This window comes from Halyomorpha halys, unplaced genomic scaffold (genome assembly GCF_000696795.3).
Source record: "Halyomorpha halys isolate HHAL.00 unplaced genomic scaffold, Hhal_1.1 Scaffold134.1, whole genome shotgun sequence".
NCBI classification, from domain to species: Eukaryota; Metazoa; Arthropoda; class Insecta; order Hemiptera; family Pentatomidae; genus Halyomorpha; species Halyomorpha halys.
Genome location: NW_027107159.1, coordinates 2,332,235 through 2,350,408, shown reverse-complemented (window position 1 = coordinate 2,350,408; position 18,174 = coordinate 2,332,235). Strand labels below are relative to the sequence as shown.

Here is an 18,174-nt window from a genome sequence, read left to right as displayed (position 1 = left end):
AATGTTTTTTTAGACATGAGCACTTTTATTTTAAAACAAAAATATTATTTTTTTTTTTTATTTATTTTTTTTTTTTTTTACGCCACTTCGGATTATTGGAGTTTTCGGAGTACTGATGTTCGGTATATCGGAATCACTCTGTATTTGCTTAAATAAAAAAAAAGAAGTGTTTGATTCATTAACAAATACTCTTCATTTAATTTAATTTTTTAAAGTTTAGTAATAATTATCATTATTGTTGACTTAATTACTTAGTTTTGTAATTAGTGTTATTCAGAGATGGATCATTGTGGAATCATTACCACGGGACCGAGTATAGAACCATTTGGAAATGTTCCACTGAGGTAAACGGTATCAGATAAAAACTGATGCAACTGAATACGCGGGTTTTTACAAAAATGGACTGCGATCTGCAAAACAAAGCGTAATATTATAGCTTAAAAAAAACGTATATGTCCTCTTAGGATCACAAAAAAAAATATTTTTGACGATAATTAAAACATTAATGTGTAAAAAAAAATCTACATGGATAGTTTATATAATAATTTAAATTTTCTTTTAATACATTTGATTAAAAATCGATTTGTTTAACATTTATATTTTGCATTAGAATAATTTTATTAAAAAATAAGTTTTTTAGTGAAAGAAAAAGGTGAGAACCATTTTGTCAGCTCGAGATGTTAAATGAAGCAGTCTCAGCATTTTATTTTTCAGTTCCCAGGACCCTTATGACGAAATAGTTGGATACAAATAGTGAATCTTAGTGCACCTCCCTTGTAAGTCACAATGTTTGTAGTACTGAGTCACCGATTGATGTATCTCTGATGTACTTTTCAGGCTTCTTGCCAGAAATTTCAATCCAACCTTGGGTATTTATAACCTGCCAAACTATTGTTCATATTTTGAACTAAATGTTTGAAATTATTTATTACTATTATTGTGACTATATGCACCATTGAGAATCATAAATTTGTGCATAGTAGTCGATATAAAATACCGACTCCCCGAAAAAGGAATAACGACAGCTTATGAAGCTGGCCTTTGGCCAGACCTTCTCCAAAGCTCCCTCATTACCGCCACACCCTCGGTGGATTCTCTGCTATCAGGCACGCAACAATTTAAAAACGCCCTTCCTCAAACCAAATGAAGAAAGTTAGGAGAGGCCCTGCCCAGTCACGAACGATGAATTCGACCTCTTAACTGCTCGTCTCACTGACAGGTCGCGGTTACCTGATGCGTTATGAAGAAGGAAACTGGCCGAAGGATATCAACCACATTTTAGCTGACATTATAACTGGTAGTGATTTCTTTCTTAAGAGTAGGGAGTTATTTATTGTATCCTTAAATGACGAAGGACAATTTCCTTAATTAAATAAACAAACTGAGAATCTCATTAACTCCATACTTAGCAGGGCCCATATAATGTAATAATAACATATGTGAAGCGATATCTCTTAGATTAAGATGAATCAACTACAATAACTAAATCAACATTCATTTGACTGCTTTCTGTGGGTTTACCCACTGGAACATCCATAGAACACACATTTATTTATAATTTCATTTTGTTACAGTTTAAATAAATAGCCAAAATTATCATGACACAGTACCATTACATTGGCCTTATTTTCCACAAAATTTCTATGTCAAAATGAAACAGACTTTGACTTTAGATGAACAAAATTTCTCAGGATTGTATTTATTATAACATATTACTATTAATTGTAAACGAATCACAGGTATAGTTTATTAACAGAGTTTGTTAAAGTATCGTGATTCAAAACGCTTGATATCTTGTACTTAGGAAGGTATAGATTCAGGGCCAATCCTAGTTATGTATTGCTGCTCATGACATAATAATAATTTAATATAATAGAAAACATAGACAACTTTCATATATAAAGGATTGTGATGCTAATGGACATAAATAGGATTATTATTATTATTATTATGGCACTACATTGGTAGTGAAGAACCCAGGCCTCCTCCACTACTGCCAACCAATCTCCACGATCTATTGCTCGCGCTCTCCATCACTGAACTTTCAACCGCCTCCACATCATCCAGCCATCTGATCCAGGGACGTCCTCTTTTCCATTTTCCATCCAGTTTCCCATATAGCATCTTCTTGTGTATCCTTTGATCGAGAATCTTCTCTACATGACCTATCCATCTTATTCGCGCTCTTTTCACTAAATCCACGAGGTTGGGCTCCCCAAACAGTTCCATCAGCTTCACATTCCTTAAACGGACAGTACACAAACGGGATAAAAATAATAAATTCCTCTCAGGACCCAATACCAGACAGACGAAGTTCATTCAACAGAGATAACTCTGAAATCTACTATTCAATTGACAGTTTATATTTGAACAAATATTAATACAACTACATCAAATTTTAATTGACAGTCCTTTGAAATGAATGACAACGATACTGAAATGAAAACGAAAATGAAAGTGAATACCTTGAATGTTATGTAAGGTACCCTTCTTTATGGGGTATTTTAGTTGTTGAATACACCATATTTATCCTGCAATAAATCATTCAAACGAAATGAAGACTATGAAACGATTAAACAAGATATACGTTGGAGGGGTACGAATTCCCATTGTGGATGAGGTAACCTTTTTGGGTGTTAAGTTTAAGGTGAAATTCGATGCTACCAATTTCTCACGGAGCATCGGGGGTTTCGAGCCAAGCTTCATGGGCACGGGATGGATATCGACCCCCTATGCCCTAGTTGTGGTGTTCCGGAGACTGCCGAGCACATCATCATAGACTGTACCGCCTTTGATGCTCTACGGGCCAGATTGCTAAGGGAAACCGGACTCTACGCCCTCACAGGGAACGACTTCCCTCAGCTAGTAAGCGAAGAAATATACTCGTATTAAAAATAATTTGTATGCGGGTGGAAAACAATTATTGGACCAAGCCACTTCAATATTCGCCAAAGAAGAAGACCAGCCCCTGGAATGCCTGCGGACGGAAGAGGCGCAGAAGACTGAAAACTGATGAAACCTATAAGATAACTTAAATCATTAATTGTAAATTGATTTATTAGCAGTAGTTTGATGATGGATATGTAACATCGAACTGCTGCTTCGCACCTGTATTGCTTGTAAGGCAAGGAAAGGTGGAAATAAATGAAAAAAAAAAAAAAAATAATAAAAGGTTGTGTGCAGTGGCCAACCGTGAGCACTGCTGAAAGAGAATAACCTGACCTAAATCCTCTTCATAGCATTAAACCCTTAATCAGAAGTACTAGACTAAATCGTTGGTCCAGAAACGGTATTTCCTTACCAAGTACTGAACTCGAGAATTTTTATGGATTGTTTTGCTAAAAAAGTTTAATCAAATAATATTTTCCGGATTTCTTGATGTTTTTACACTACCTAAATAAAGTTCTGTATAGCAAATTTAGTGTAGAATAGCAACTATTTCTAATATACAATAAAGCCTTATTGATAGTATGTAACGATAATATGCATAGAATATTCACAATAAATTGTTTTGGAAAATCAGGTGTTCTGAAGAATATCTAGCAAAGATGATATCTGAAACATAAAATACAGCCCGCCTACTCCCCTCATCACAAGGACCACCTCTGCGAGATAACTCGCATTGTCTTGGTTAATTTATCAATAATATCAATAGTCAATGACAATAACTAACGGGCCCTCTGATTGACCCTCTGCCGCTGCATTGATGCAATCACAGGCTCAAAGCCTACGCTTCATCGGTCACTGGGCATTGTATACACTGTAATGGCTATCGTGGGGAGGCTAATCGATCTATTGTGGACACTGTCTTCTGTAAGTTGATCGATTAATATCTTAGAAGTAGAAAAAAAATATTCTAAGTCTCGTTACTTCCATTACTTAGTACAGCGAAAACAATTAGTAATACCTTACATTGTTTTTTATAAGTCTATTTTTAAAAATATATATTTTGATTGTAGTAATCGGATATCCAGAGGACACCGCTATGCCTTATTCTGAGTCTGAATATTTCGCATAAATCACGTGGCTCCTCTTGAAAATTACTTTAGTATCTTTATTACTATTTCTTATGCCATATTAAATGAAGAAATTAACGTGAATTTTACTCCTTGCTTGATCTTTAGTTTTCTTTGACATATTATTTCAATGTTTAATTTTTTTCTGTATTCTGAGTTTCGGCCCAGCCTGCTAGCTAATTGCCAAAATGACTCTCAACACACACTATTTAATATCTGTGTGTAACATAGCGAAAACCGTTTGGTGTTTTGACCGGTATTTTCTTTACAAAAATAATAGTACGATAAAAATACCTTGTTTTTTTTTTCAAAATTTTTTTGATTAAGCACTTGAGGTCTGCATGGTTTAGGATTTAAAAGTATTATATAAAAATAATAGCTAGTAGAGAAGACAACAGAGTGGAATGCTAGAGACAGTATAGCTAGAGACAGTACTATAGAGCTAGAGACATTGCAGAGCTGTGTGTACATGTATCTGTGAAGGTAGGTGTAATAGTACACTGATAGGCAAACAAACAAGAGGGGTGTTATGTAACAGTTTTTTTTTTGGAATCACCGTTACGAATGGAAAGGCTAACCGAACTGAATGGTAGGATCGTGGAAGAGCATATGCTCCGCAGTGGTGGGTTATGCTGTTTCCTCGGTTAGAATGAAATAGAAACGAGTTAAGAAAAATGCCGGTACCCCATGGAGAACAGAACGGTTCTACAACAATTGTGGAACGCACTATGTTTCCTCGGTTGGAACAAAATAGGAACGAATCGAAAATAATGCAGGTACCCCATAGAGTAAAAAACAATTGTACAACAGTAACCACACTTTTAATGATGTTTAAGGTTTCCTTCGAAATTGTCTGCCAAAACTTAGTTCCGGTAATACATCCTTCTGTAGAGGGTATACAGGAAGTTGCAGATTCGGATCCGATGACCTTTGTTGAAGTGTATCCCACATGTGTTCTATCGAGTTTAAGTATTGAGGTAATAGATGGAGGGAAAGATGTCTGTTTCCTAGATTTCTTTGTTTCTTAAAACGATTCTTCCTCGATTTAGCCAAGAAAATCTTTGATAGATATTAAGTACCCATTGATTTGTTCGCAGCATCGCTCTGCTGGCAGTGGCATCCCATTTTCAACTTCGTTTGAAAGATTTTAATATTTGTATATTCTGGCCCATATCCTGACGCCATCTTCGCGAAACATTTTCACTTCAGCAATGGGTGAGGTGACACTTCCTATGAGCTGTGTGACGTTGAGAAACGTATTAAGACAGAGTAATTTCTTTATAAACTCCTCATTTAACCAGTTTGTCCCATCTGCAAATTTCTTGTAAAAGGATAATCTTTGTTGCCCTACAATTGCAAGTTATAGCTGTTGCCTCACTTAAATGGTTTATTCGGAAAAACGATTTCTTTTTGCCAATATGATGAAATGTATATTTTTCGCAGAATGAGTAATCGATTAGAAACACCTCCCTTTTTTTTTTTTTTCAAGAGCACTTCCTGTTTCCCTTTGACGCTTTAAAGTTCACGAAACTACTTTTTATAAAACCCCTTTCGAGGTGGCTGTGAGTAATTAATTAGTTCTGACTCCAACTGAAGATACGAGGTAGTCTACACCATAAGGCCCCGACAATACGTGTTCAGTAGGTTAAGTAACTGGTCAGAAAATGAATTGATTGGATGAGTTGTGAATTAGCCGCACAGGTTGGAAATTTCACTCCTTAAGGAGCCAGCCTATCGTTCGTGAAGGGGATGACCAGTCCTGCTGGCTCTAACTGTAGTTCCTTGCAGAAAGGAAACTTCACTCCGTAGGGAACTAGCCTATCGGTCGTGAAGGGGATTGCAATTCCTACAGGATCTAGCTGCAGGTCCTTACGAAAGGGAGACAGAGAGAGAGAGCCATATAGTGAAATAAAAGTCCAATATACATTTCCAAAAATAGCAATAGAGTGTACTGATTCACTATGTATATTATTACTCACTGCCTCCTTATAAGGAGAATTCCCTGATGAAGAAATTCACGTTTTGGTTAGCCAAGTTTGCGCTTAGCCAACTCTCCTGGCTGTTAAACGCCATCAAGAAATGCAATGTATTAACTTTTAGTGGTTCAGATGATTCTGTTGTAATCTTTTTTTTTTTTTATTAAAATAATACATTTAGAAATATTACAATGTATATATAACATGGTTATTAATTTATACAATCAAAGTATTTACTGGAAAGAATATTTATTTTGGAGTTAAAAACACTATTGGTTGATTTAATAAACATTAAAATTTGTTAGAAAAAACGATTTGAACGGAATAAGCTTTCACATATATGTATTAATTTTTTTATAGCTAAAAATATGATTATGGAGAATATTGTCTTACCTGTAAAAGTACCACTGCAAAAACTGCAAGGAAGCAATTGTGACTTATCATCTTTGGACCTGCAATGATAAAAGTATTATATTGATGTCAATTTATTTTAGCAAATATGAAGAACTACTTCATTGCACATTAAACTAGCTTTAATTTTAGTGCTAATAGACATTGGTATTTATCTGTCTAATAGATATCTGTACGCCTATTTCTTAAGATATAGAATACCCAAAGTAAATTCACTAACTAATGATTTTTCAGTATATGTTTTATGAAATGTTGCTTGTATGAAAACAATATCTCAAGAACTTTTGAACATAAACAGCTCTGTTAGGTTCATATTTTAGTAGTACAGTATACATAGTTTAGTAGTATATTTTTATTGAATACCAGATCGGCCTGGTGGGCCTTACACGGTTGAATTAACAGTTAGATTTTTTTGTTTTGTTTAACAATTGATTGTGTTTGGGAGGGGGGAAGAGGATTATTATTATTATGCAAAAGAGAATGTAAGAAATGATAACAGAATGTCCTGCAGCAGCCTGGGCTTCAGTCTTCGGAAAGTTGGATTTGCCAAATTGTGGGTCACTGCTCCTTTAACCACCGGTAACTGGGAGTGGAATTTTATGAACCGTTTTTTGATGTATTTGTCTATTGATTCCATTTGTAGTTCCCGATACCATTGGCTATTTCTAACAAACCAAGGAGCATCTACTGCGATTCTTAGAACATTATTTTGAAGCGATTTTCTTATGAAATAGCAATTTTTTTCTTTTCCTAATGGATGCTGCTCCCCATACCTCAAGCCATACATCAGTAGTTGTCTGAGTGTTGTTTTAAAAATAAGAAGAGTTATTTCTGGTTTTAATTCAGATGTTCCATCTACGATTGGATATAGCATTGCTAACTTTTAGTAGGTTTGGGTTAATTTAATGTTAATATGGTGACCCCAGGTAAGGCGGCGATCAAGGTGAATTTCTAGGTATCTTACTGCTTCACTTGAAGAACCTTTGAGGATTAGTTGCGGTGGGTCTGGTGGGCGTGTGAGAGTAAAAACTTTTGAAGAACATTTTTCAATATTGAGACTAATCATCTATTTAGTAAAGTACTGTTCAAATAGTATGATGACTCTGCAAAGTATTTCTAGCTATTAATATGTATGAATTTTCGTCGTCATTTTGAGGTAATTCAGAGAACATAGCTAGGGAGGTATGTGTGGACTCGATGATGTCATGAAGATAAAAGTTAAACAGAATAGGAGGAAGGACTGAATCTAGTTCATATTTTAGTAAAATTCCTCTACTTGAAATGATGTTCTATTATATTTTTTAGTGTTTTAGTTAGATTTAACGAATGAAACATTATTTTTTTTTTAACATTTTAAGACAGCCGCCATCTTTTATCTCCCCCCTAACTATACTCAGAAAAATCGTCAAGTTTTAATAGTAATTATTCATAGTTCTTATTAAAGTAATAAAAAATGAGGGTGAAATAACTGGTATTTTTCTCCTCTTCGACTCTTGTACTAACTGGCCACCCTTACTCCCGTCATTCATAGAATAAAACGAATCAAGAGTGTACTGAGAGGTGTAATTGCTTCAAAAAAGACTGAACAGTCTATTATTGATGTTGATAGAAAGCGATGTAAGAGTGAAAGGGAACTAATTTAGGTCCATCGTTTGGGAAAACGTCAGAAAAAGAAATAGTACAAAACAAAAATTATAGAAAGAGAAACCAAGTTTAGAAATTGGTTGTTATTGTTTAGTTCATGCGGATAATAAATTAATTAATTCTTAATGAAATTGGGGAAACAACTAAAACTGATGAATTATGTTATGCACGGAACATGCTCTTAATCTATGTATCAATATAGAAACAAAAATGAGAGTTGATTATTATTATACAATTATAAAATCATAGTTATTAAAACTTATCGGATTTTTTTCATCCGTTAAAAGTATTCAAGTCATCATGCAAACTACCATCTGAGGTACCCATGAGGGCATTGATCCTCGGGTTCAAGTGTGTTTGAATAGCTACTCAACAACATGCAAATGGCAGATCAACAAAGGAAGAGGGAGAAATAAAGGACAGAAGGTATGACATAGCAAATGGTCACAGGCTGCTGACTGTAAGGAAGTCGACAGCCTTGATACGAAGGACTTGTTCTTAATGTTCTTAACATTAGGCCTTTTTGGTTTCTTTTCTTTTGTTTTATCTCTTCTATAATGATTCAGAATCATAATCAATGAGGAATTTGGTAGCGTCGGTAGCACGTCTTACGTTGAAGGATGTTTTAATTGCTATTATGATTTAAGGATTGGAAAGGATTGAATGCTTGACGTTAATTTTCGGGGATTTTTTCCTAAACTTCAATAATGTTCAATATTTTCTAATTCAATGTGAGATTAATTAGTGAACTAATTGTCATGATAAACCTTTTTTTTCTTCGTAATTTCTGTTTATTAACTGAACCGTAAATGTAGTATATACGGTTTGCAGAACATTATTAATTTCTATGTGCAGAGACTGGTAGCGCTTTGTATTCTAGGGAACTAATTCTTGACTTTTGGGTTTCACAAGTTAAAAAGTTTACCGCTTCCAATTTTGTTAAAGAATATTATAACGACTTTTCTGATTCGAAAATACTAATTCGGAACAAAAATACTATTTTACCAAATATATTTAATTTATATTATAGTAAGTTATAATACAAGAAGAAGTATCTAAAGCCTTCGAAGTCAAAATAGGCGAGCAACCTCGTAACTGTAGCGGCTCCGGTTTGAATCCAGCCTGGGGAGGGAGGTTCACTTTTATTTCGCGAACTCTACTTTGCTCAGAATAGGTTGGTTACTTGCAGATAATACCCCCATTTGTCAGAAATGGAAGGAAATAATAGAAAAAAAAAGGTCTAGTCAGCCATCCCTAGTGAATGTCAACCTTTAATGAAACACCACCTATCATACAAATTGTAGTAGATACCATTTTACTACGTAGATGTCGATAACAATATTTGTATTAATTAATCAAATGTTCTTCTTTTAGGCTAATAAGTAAGCCATCCTCAGGAACAAAACTTATTAATGCTTATTAATCCTTATCCTAGCAGGTGTATTACCGTCCCCCTCTAATTTTTCGGCCGATTTTCGCGTTGTCGTAGCCTTTAGCCAGTATTAATCGTTCATGACTTTGAAACATCAAGTCTAAATTTCACATCTTGGCATAATATGCCATCATTGGCAGCACTGGATTTTGACCGTTTCTTAATGAAAAGAGCTGTCCCCAAGATACCGGTCTACCGAAAGAGGATAAGTTTATACATATTTTTAACTAATGTTTGGTCGTTTTAGAAGGTTTTTGATTACAAAATCAAATTATACGTATTTTAGATGAATAACTTTTGGAATAAGTCGTATTATATCGTGACCATCTAAAACAAAAGCTATTAAAAAGAAATTAATACTTGAAATAAAACTGAAAAATAGACTTGGGTGGTTTTGGAACGCAATTTCTCATTTAATGAAAACGCCTAAGTAATTCGTTTAACCGGTAAATCGCTGTAAACACAGGCTATGAATCGTTTCTAAGACTGGTATTGTGACTTTCATGTTTCTAAACTCTTGTATAGTCATAATAATTTGAACTTGTCAAATGACTGTCGTTAAAGGCGCAGTTCTTCGTATTCTTCTTCACTGGTTCCAGCGGTGAGTGGTTCGTCCATGACCTTGTGGTAGTAGTCAAGAGTGGACATTCCTTTCCCGTATTCTCTAAAATATAGACAGTGTTGAAAAAATGTTGGAGATGGATATTGCAAGTTTTGCAATGAATCCCGATATCCTCTTTTGATTATTTTTGGGTTGAAGCAGATATTTCTCCTTCCTCTCTTTGAAGCCTAACAGATATGATTTTGAAGGTTCAGTATCCTTAACATACCAATTTTTAAAAATTGATTTATTAAGTTTTTATTGTAGTGGATTTTATAATTTAAAGTTATTGTCAATCCCGCAACTGCTGTGAACAAATGGATAAGTCTAGTTCAACTTCTTCACAGCAGGTACGGAATTATTCCTGAGGTTTCCTCCATAGGATTTTTTTCATAATAATATGTTCTCACGTGTCTGAAGACTTAAAAAATAACTGTTGGTCATAATTTCTGAAGTTTAGAAGCTACAAATTGAAATAACTTTTTTTAAGTTGACATAATGGGTAGAACTTTGATATTGTTTCTGTTCTAGGCCTATGTTTCTACCACAATATCAGCCGAGTCTAACTGCATGAAGCGGCTGGTCTTTCATTAGTTTAGAATTACATTAGTTATCTGGTGGTTGCGTTTTGAATGTTGGTGTATCAAATCCTGGTTTGACAATTAATTCCTACATAACCTATTTAGACTCTTCATAGGTTTTAGTGATACAGGTTTCTTTATATACTTTTTTATTCTTACATTACAATTCGTTTTCTCAAAACTTCTAGTGTTTCTTATAACTACTCCTTTTCTAGTTTTATATAATTAGAGGTTCCTTTTCAATAAGGGGATTGTCAGAAAAATTTTAAAAACGGCTCATTGTTATTACTCTCCGGAACAAGTTTTAAGTTCTATAATCAACTTTAACATAATTTAAAACATTACTAATTTCTACAATTCTTCATTAGGAGTTAAATATTTATAAATCTTATCATATATTGTATTATAAAAAAAAATACGGTTATACATCAGCTATATTAATTCCGGATTCAAAAGCGATCTATCTATATTTTTTAAATTATCGATTTTTTTTTTTACATTTTTGTTTTTTTAAATACTTTTCGCACTATTTCTAATAAAACTTTTTTAGATATTGCTACTTTTGTTAAATGATAGCAGCTCTGACAAAAAGAATCTTGGTTTTATTTTGACATTGACGTGTTCCAAAAATATTTTGTCAGATGTGTATCCATTCAAGCAAACCAGTGATGTGGTAAAATATTTTGTGGCAATTCATCATTGTTTGTATTATTCTCAAGTTAAAAATCTATAAATGAAAGGAATAAATCAAAAGTGCCGCTTTGTGTAGTATTCGATATTTGAAAACCACTAAAATCGAAATGTCATTAAAAATATGCCTTGAAAATCAGATAAACTTAGTTTTTTAGTTTATATAAATTTTTAATAATAAATAATTAAATTTTCAATGAAATTTTTTCTAATTATTGACTTTTTCCTCAATTTCCCTTGCAAAATGGGATAAATGAAATTCATTTAATTCGATATTCAAAACAAAGTAACAATATTTTTCAAATCTATTTCTTATGTAGTTTATTATTTTCATTAAATCTTCCTCTAAATTACCTTAAATTTAGTATTTTTTAAATAATTAACCATTTTTCACTGCTAATATAAAAATATTAACTGTGAAAGAATTCGAATAGTAAATAAAGGGGAAAAATGTAGAAATACAGACTGCAGTCTGAATGTAGAAAATCGGAATCATATTTACGCGGTCTTATTTTCTTTTTAAACTATTCTTGCCTGGAGAAAATTCGATATTTGTTATTTGCACTTCGTGAAACCCTGAAATACGATTTATTATAGAAAAAAATATTAAAAACAAATAAATAAATCAAAAATTGATAAAGAGAAAAAAAAATGTGGTAAATGCTTAACCGTTAAAAAACGTTTCGAAAAATAAATCACGTTGTCCTTGATTATTCATTATACTTAATTCGTGTGAATTATTTTTTATTTGTGAATTATTCAGACATTATTTTTTTTTTTTTTTGTAAAGTTATTAATAAAGCAAAAACCGTGGGGCCTATTTACCTCGATAAGTTGACAATTACGAAGCAGAGGCGGGGCAAATTGAATGATTACTGGTTGTCTAAGAACAATTGAAATTACCCCGTGTTCTCGACCATCAATCAGCCCTGACAGCTGGGAGATAATGGAATGGGATGTGCCTTTCGCTTCTTTATAATCTTCCTATTTATTTTTTTGGAATTTCTTCTTACTTATTTTTATACCTAAAATTTAAAACATTTCTCTCAGTGAAACTTAGATGCCTATCTAACCTCAATTGTCGAACAAAGCGAAAATAACTTATTTACTTATAATTACCTATTTTTAAATATTTATTTATAATTTACTAAGTAGTTTTCGATGGCAATAATATTATGTTTTCAGATTTTTATTTATACTTCTACTTTTGATAGATTCATTTTACTATTTATAATTGTTAATGTTTTATTAGAATAATGAAGTGATTTGTTTTATTTCTGGCCTGCTTGTTTTTAGTTCAATAATATCCAAACAATATTTTGAAGTTTTATCTTAGTTACTAAAGAATATAACATATAATTAATAAAAGATTACACCACGAATTACGTTTTAAGCGAAGAAAGTTCTGAATGTTCAGGATAAAACATAGCGAAAGGGCTATGAAAAAATATACATGTACCTCCAACAAATCTATTCATTCATCAGTTCCTAGCGTGCCTAGCTAAGAAAAATATATGATCGTAATATATTATTATAAATAAATATGTTGGTATTATTAGTCTATTTTTTTTTTAGTTTATATGTTAGTTAGCAGTCCTCATTCTTAAGCCATTTATTGTTTATTAATTTCACATCAATAATATATTCCTCACCTCGGCGTTTCTGACAGTCTGTCCATCTTCATGTGTGTACTCTAAAAATGGTTACAAAGTGCTATTTATTATGGTATATAATTGTTTATATTTAAAGTTTATTAATCTTCTTGAAAAACAACAACAAAAATTAGTTTTGTTTACAATTAAGTTTTCTTTTATTGATTGTGTTGCATACCTTTTATCACTGTAGTTAGATTTTGTGGTTTATCCTTCCCTCAACATACAATAGTTTAATAATATTGATGTTAAAAACAAATCAGGAAAGGAAAAAACACAAGATTTAAAGGTATGCAAAATAATATATCATAAAAACCTCTATGGTTTAGAAAATGAATTTTGGCCATTTTCCAAGCAAGTTAATAACCTTTAAATAGACAAAATGATATACAACAATAAATTGCACTTTGTTGTTATTTTTAGGCAACTACCTAAAAACGGACGAAGGGTCTAAAGCGTTAAAGTGAGGAATACATTATGGATGAATAATTAATAAAAAATAAATGGAAGCATGATGGCTTAATGGTAAGGCACTATTCTACTAACATCAAGGACCCGTGTTTGATTCCGGCTGTAACAGATAATTATTTATTAGGTTAATGTAGTCGTGAGTCAAACCTGTGGGTTCGGAAGCTCTCCTAGGTCCATCCAGCCTCATAAAGTGGGTACGTTTAATTGGGGGAAAATTAGGCGGTGAAGCGTGATTCTGACCAAATCACGCAGTACTTCATGGGTTGTATAGATAAAAATTTAATAATTGTTGTATTTTTAGTATATAAATATTTTTCAATCCCTTTCTAATCATCCGGATTTGGAAAATTCACTATTAAAAAAAAAGGAATTAATTCTTGTAATATTTGAATAAACTCCCGCCCACGAATATAGAATTTCCTTGAATAGCTGTTGTCCGAAAAGCGACCTTGAGTGGATGTGCATAGATCAATTCAAATTTTGGTCGGATTCCGTTACGCCTTTCTTATGAAAATAAAAAAAAAGGTAACAAAAATGTCGCTCTCGCCTTTCAACGCCAGTGAAAAATTATTCGATACGCTTGGATAGTTTAGTTTAGTATCAAATTGCTGTGCTATTTTTTTTTTTAACTAACCAAAAATAAAATATAGTGTTCGAAGCGACTTGTGTCCAAAACTATTTATATATATATTTGCATATGAAATGAGGGACGTGACGGCCGTGCGGGTTAAAGCGCAGGACGCAGGCTCGGTTCGGAACGTTGTGGGTTCTATTCCCACCTGTGGCAGTTTAACATTCATTTTTCTGCGGTCCGGAAGAATGAATCTCCCACCTTAGTTAGTACGCGGCGGGAACTCAAGTAGCTGTCAGGGGTTGGCAAAAAAGACCGCTATGTTCCCCTCACCCAATATCAGTATCAGTACCAGTGAATATGAAATGAGTCGTGTTAAAATTTCATAAAAGGGTGTTCTTGGTTTAAATGTAGGCACTTCATTCATTTAATATGATTTAAAATTATCTAATTTATAATTTTATTTATTTATGACGAACAAAACGTGTTCCCTTAATATTTCCTATTTGCCTGTCGACTATTCACACTGCTAGATTTTGAAGAATTTTTATTTTCATACAAATTCAATTAACAAACAAATATTATATTAGAAGAATTAATTAAAAATAATAAATATGTACATATCAGCTAGTATTAAATATTTTATCTGTGACCTTTGAAGTACAGCGTTTTGACGAATCATGGCAAATCATTTTTAAAACATCTCAAATTAAATTTCCTAAAAGAATAAATAAAATTGAGTCCTGAAAGAGAAGTGAAATAAAATAATTTTTAAGAGATGCTTAGAGAGCCTTTGGCTGACGCTAATGACATGGTGGTCATAACACGCTCAAAACTCAAGGTTTTATCTTAAGTCCCACTTCTGTTCAACATAAATTACAAATTACAACTCTAAGTAACGATCTTCCGATTAGTATACACCCTATAGCTTTATTTCAAATTCAATTCTCTGAGGTTATTTACCCACAGTGGTAAAAGGTCGACTTTCTTTTTTTGTGATCCTGAAAAATTTCGAATTCGTGTTTTATGAACAGAAGGACAGAGAACAGGAAAAACAGAGAAATAGGATTCGAACAGAAATAGCCCAGACCACCCGATTGCATTACTACTTCGTTATCTTTTGTTAAAATGTTTTACGCTTTGTCTGAACAAAATTTATGTTCTTGTTCCAACCTCGACAAACTCTACAATATCAATGTTTATAACAACAGAAAAATAAAAATATTTTGCTCATAATTTTCGACTTATCTGTTATTTATTTTTTTCGAAAACCACTAAAACAGCGATCAATTCAACACGAGCCCACCAACTTATCCAATATTTAGGGACGTACGTAGGGTAGTAAGTAAAAGTTCATATGCCTACCGTGATTTAGTGAAACTTTCCCTCAACAGTTCTTGAAGTATTGCATTTTATTTGTTACCACTTAATTATAATTTATTTTTTACCACTTTGGTTACTTACATTTATAAACTATCCTCTTGATTAATAATTACTTTTTGCCGCCAGATTAAATGAAATGGACAAATAGATATGTTTGCGTTATAAAATTTATAAAGGTGCTTTACCACAAGGGTAAGAGTTTACTGTTGTAGTAATACTGTAAAGGCAGTAATGTAGTGCGGCAGTGTCCTGTCTATATGATGGCAGTGCTTCTAACCGATATTTGGGGACAGTCATTCGGAAAAAGTACCTTTGTATTTACTGTCACCATTACTGAAAAACTGAAAACGTTTAAAACAATCAATATCAACAATATTTTACTGCACAATTGTTTTTAAAATGATAATGGCTTTAGTTACGCGAAAGATATTATCAACTATTATTGTACAAGAGTCTAGTAGAAAACAAAGTCAGTTATTTCACCTCAATTTTTTATTACTTTAATGAAAACAACGTATAATTACTAGTCTAAATTGATGAATCTACCAAGTATAGATAGGGGGAATACAAAATGTTAAAAAAAAAAATTTTCATTTGGAACTCTAAATGTTTGAAGTTTACAACACTAGAAAACCTAATAGAACATCGTTTAGAGTTGAGTAAATTTTCTAAAATATATGTACCCTTTTTACGTTTACAATAGCTGGGGTATTTGATGCCATGGTGATGATTCATAGTATAGAACCTTTAATCTGTTGTTATGCCTTTAATTGTTACAAATAGGATACTGCTCTTTATTTTGACACTTTTTTTCCAATCAACATATAAGCTAACAGAATCATGAGTTCTATATATCTCAAATATTGGTTTTCGGAATTGATCGTTCTTGAAGTTATAAAGAGAGCAGGGTTGTGTAGTGGGTAAGGCTCTATGGTACCAACACCTAGGGCTAGGGTTTAACAGATAATTATTTATTCTGTTACTGTCCCCTGTGGATCTGGGAGCGCTTCAGGTCAACCTAACTTCATAAACTGTGTTAATTTTTCCTTCATTGGAGCGACATCCGGCAGTTAAGCATGATGATGAACTAATCACCTCCTTGTACTGCCGTTGTTCACGAAACAGTACATTCTTACTAAATACTGAATTCTTGCCTTATTCATGGGTTGTAGAGGTACAAAGTTTCATTCTGAAGTTATATATAGAATATTCAACCTGACGAAAGAAAATATTTGATGAAGAAAAGTTCAGAATTTTCGATCTGAACAGTTATTTGCAACAAAAAGACATTTGTTTGAAAAAACAAAGCAAAGTAAAATATTTCGGAATCCGGGTGTGGTCGGTCACATAACAATGTGTGTGCCCTCCAACGCTTTAAAGGATTTAATGTCCAGTTTATAATTTCAATTGGCTAAAAATAAAAGAAATAATTATTAATGCAATGTCAATGTGACAGGAAAGAAGAAAAGCAATCGCAAACGTGATATCCTTGATCGTGACAAGATAACTCTTAATTGCCGTTAGTGTGAATCGTGTGTCCAGCTGAATGGATCTTAAAAGGGGCCAAGCGGGGGCAAATCATGCCTGTGATCACTTAGGTGTCCTAATGGCGAAATGTTTTATTTGAAAAAAATACATATCTAAAAAAGAGACTCATTAGTATTGCTAATTATAAGGAAAATATTAAAGGTAATGGTTTGTAGATAAAAACATTTTATAATTAATGAAGTGATATAAATTATTGAAATAAACACAACAATAACAATAAAATTAAGAAAAATATCTAGAGCATCATTGAGTCTGAAGATAGTGTTCTAACTTTGGACTAAATTTAAAATGTATCAAATAATATGTCCTATTTTAATAAATGCTATTACAAACTTTATTAAACGATCAAATCGAAACAAAAAAAACCAGCCAATGTATGTCGTATGTATTTTTATTTATAAGGAAATAATGATCGTTGAGTGGATTAAATCAAACAGAATTAAAATCCTAATCATCATTAATTGTTTACATTAATATTTTAATATAGATGACGATTATATGGTAATATAATAAAGATAAAAAAACACTGTATAGTTTGATGATAAGTATTTTGGGTGTTTATTTTTTTGGCTATCTCTCAATCATTAACAATAATTATGAGAAAAATGTTAGATGGAAAAATTCATATATAATAATATTGTGACTAATAAGATAGATAGTAAATATATAATATACATGGCGATTTCAATTGTAGTAACTTGTTTTAAATTAAAAAAAAAAGATTGTTATATAATAAAAGTGATTTGTATGGAATAATGTTAAAATTGTTGATAATTGTAGGTTGATTTTAGATATGGGTTTGATAATGGACGGTGAGTTCGAAACTAATATAAGAAGATAATAGTAGAAGTTTCACGGGCATTTTTATTTCCCGTAAATTGTTATATAACAATTTACGGGAAATAAAAATGGATATAATAATAATAAAAATAGAGATATAAATCTTTAAAAAAATTTATTATTGTGAAGAATAATAATCAAGAAAATCCATCATCTATGGAGTCTAAAGGTTGTCTTGTAAACATACCACAACATAACACGCCCCCCTGGACCTACCAACGTCCAAATGTAAATCTCCAACAATCTAAATACCGCAAACAAAATACAACAATGTCAAAATATCAAGAAAAGTTCCGAGAACTGCTACAAACTCTACCAGAACATACCGCTATATATACAGATGGCTCGAAGTCAGATA

General features: G+C 32.4%; 1 protein-coding gene across 1 annotated transcript in view; it reads right to left on the bottom strand.

The window, feature by feature from the left end:
- LOC106678350 (uncharacterized) overlaps positions 1–18,174 on the bottom strand; it is a 100,731-nt gene that overhangs the window by 19,904 nt on the left and 62,653 nt on the right. Inside the window, exon 3 of the mRNA XM_014416814.2 lies at positions 6,386–6,444. Within this exon, the coding sequence (XP_014272300.1) occupies positions 6,386–6,444 (59 nt within the window). The remainder of the gene's footprint in view (positions 1–6,385; positions 6,445–18,174) is intronic.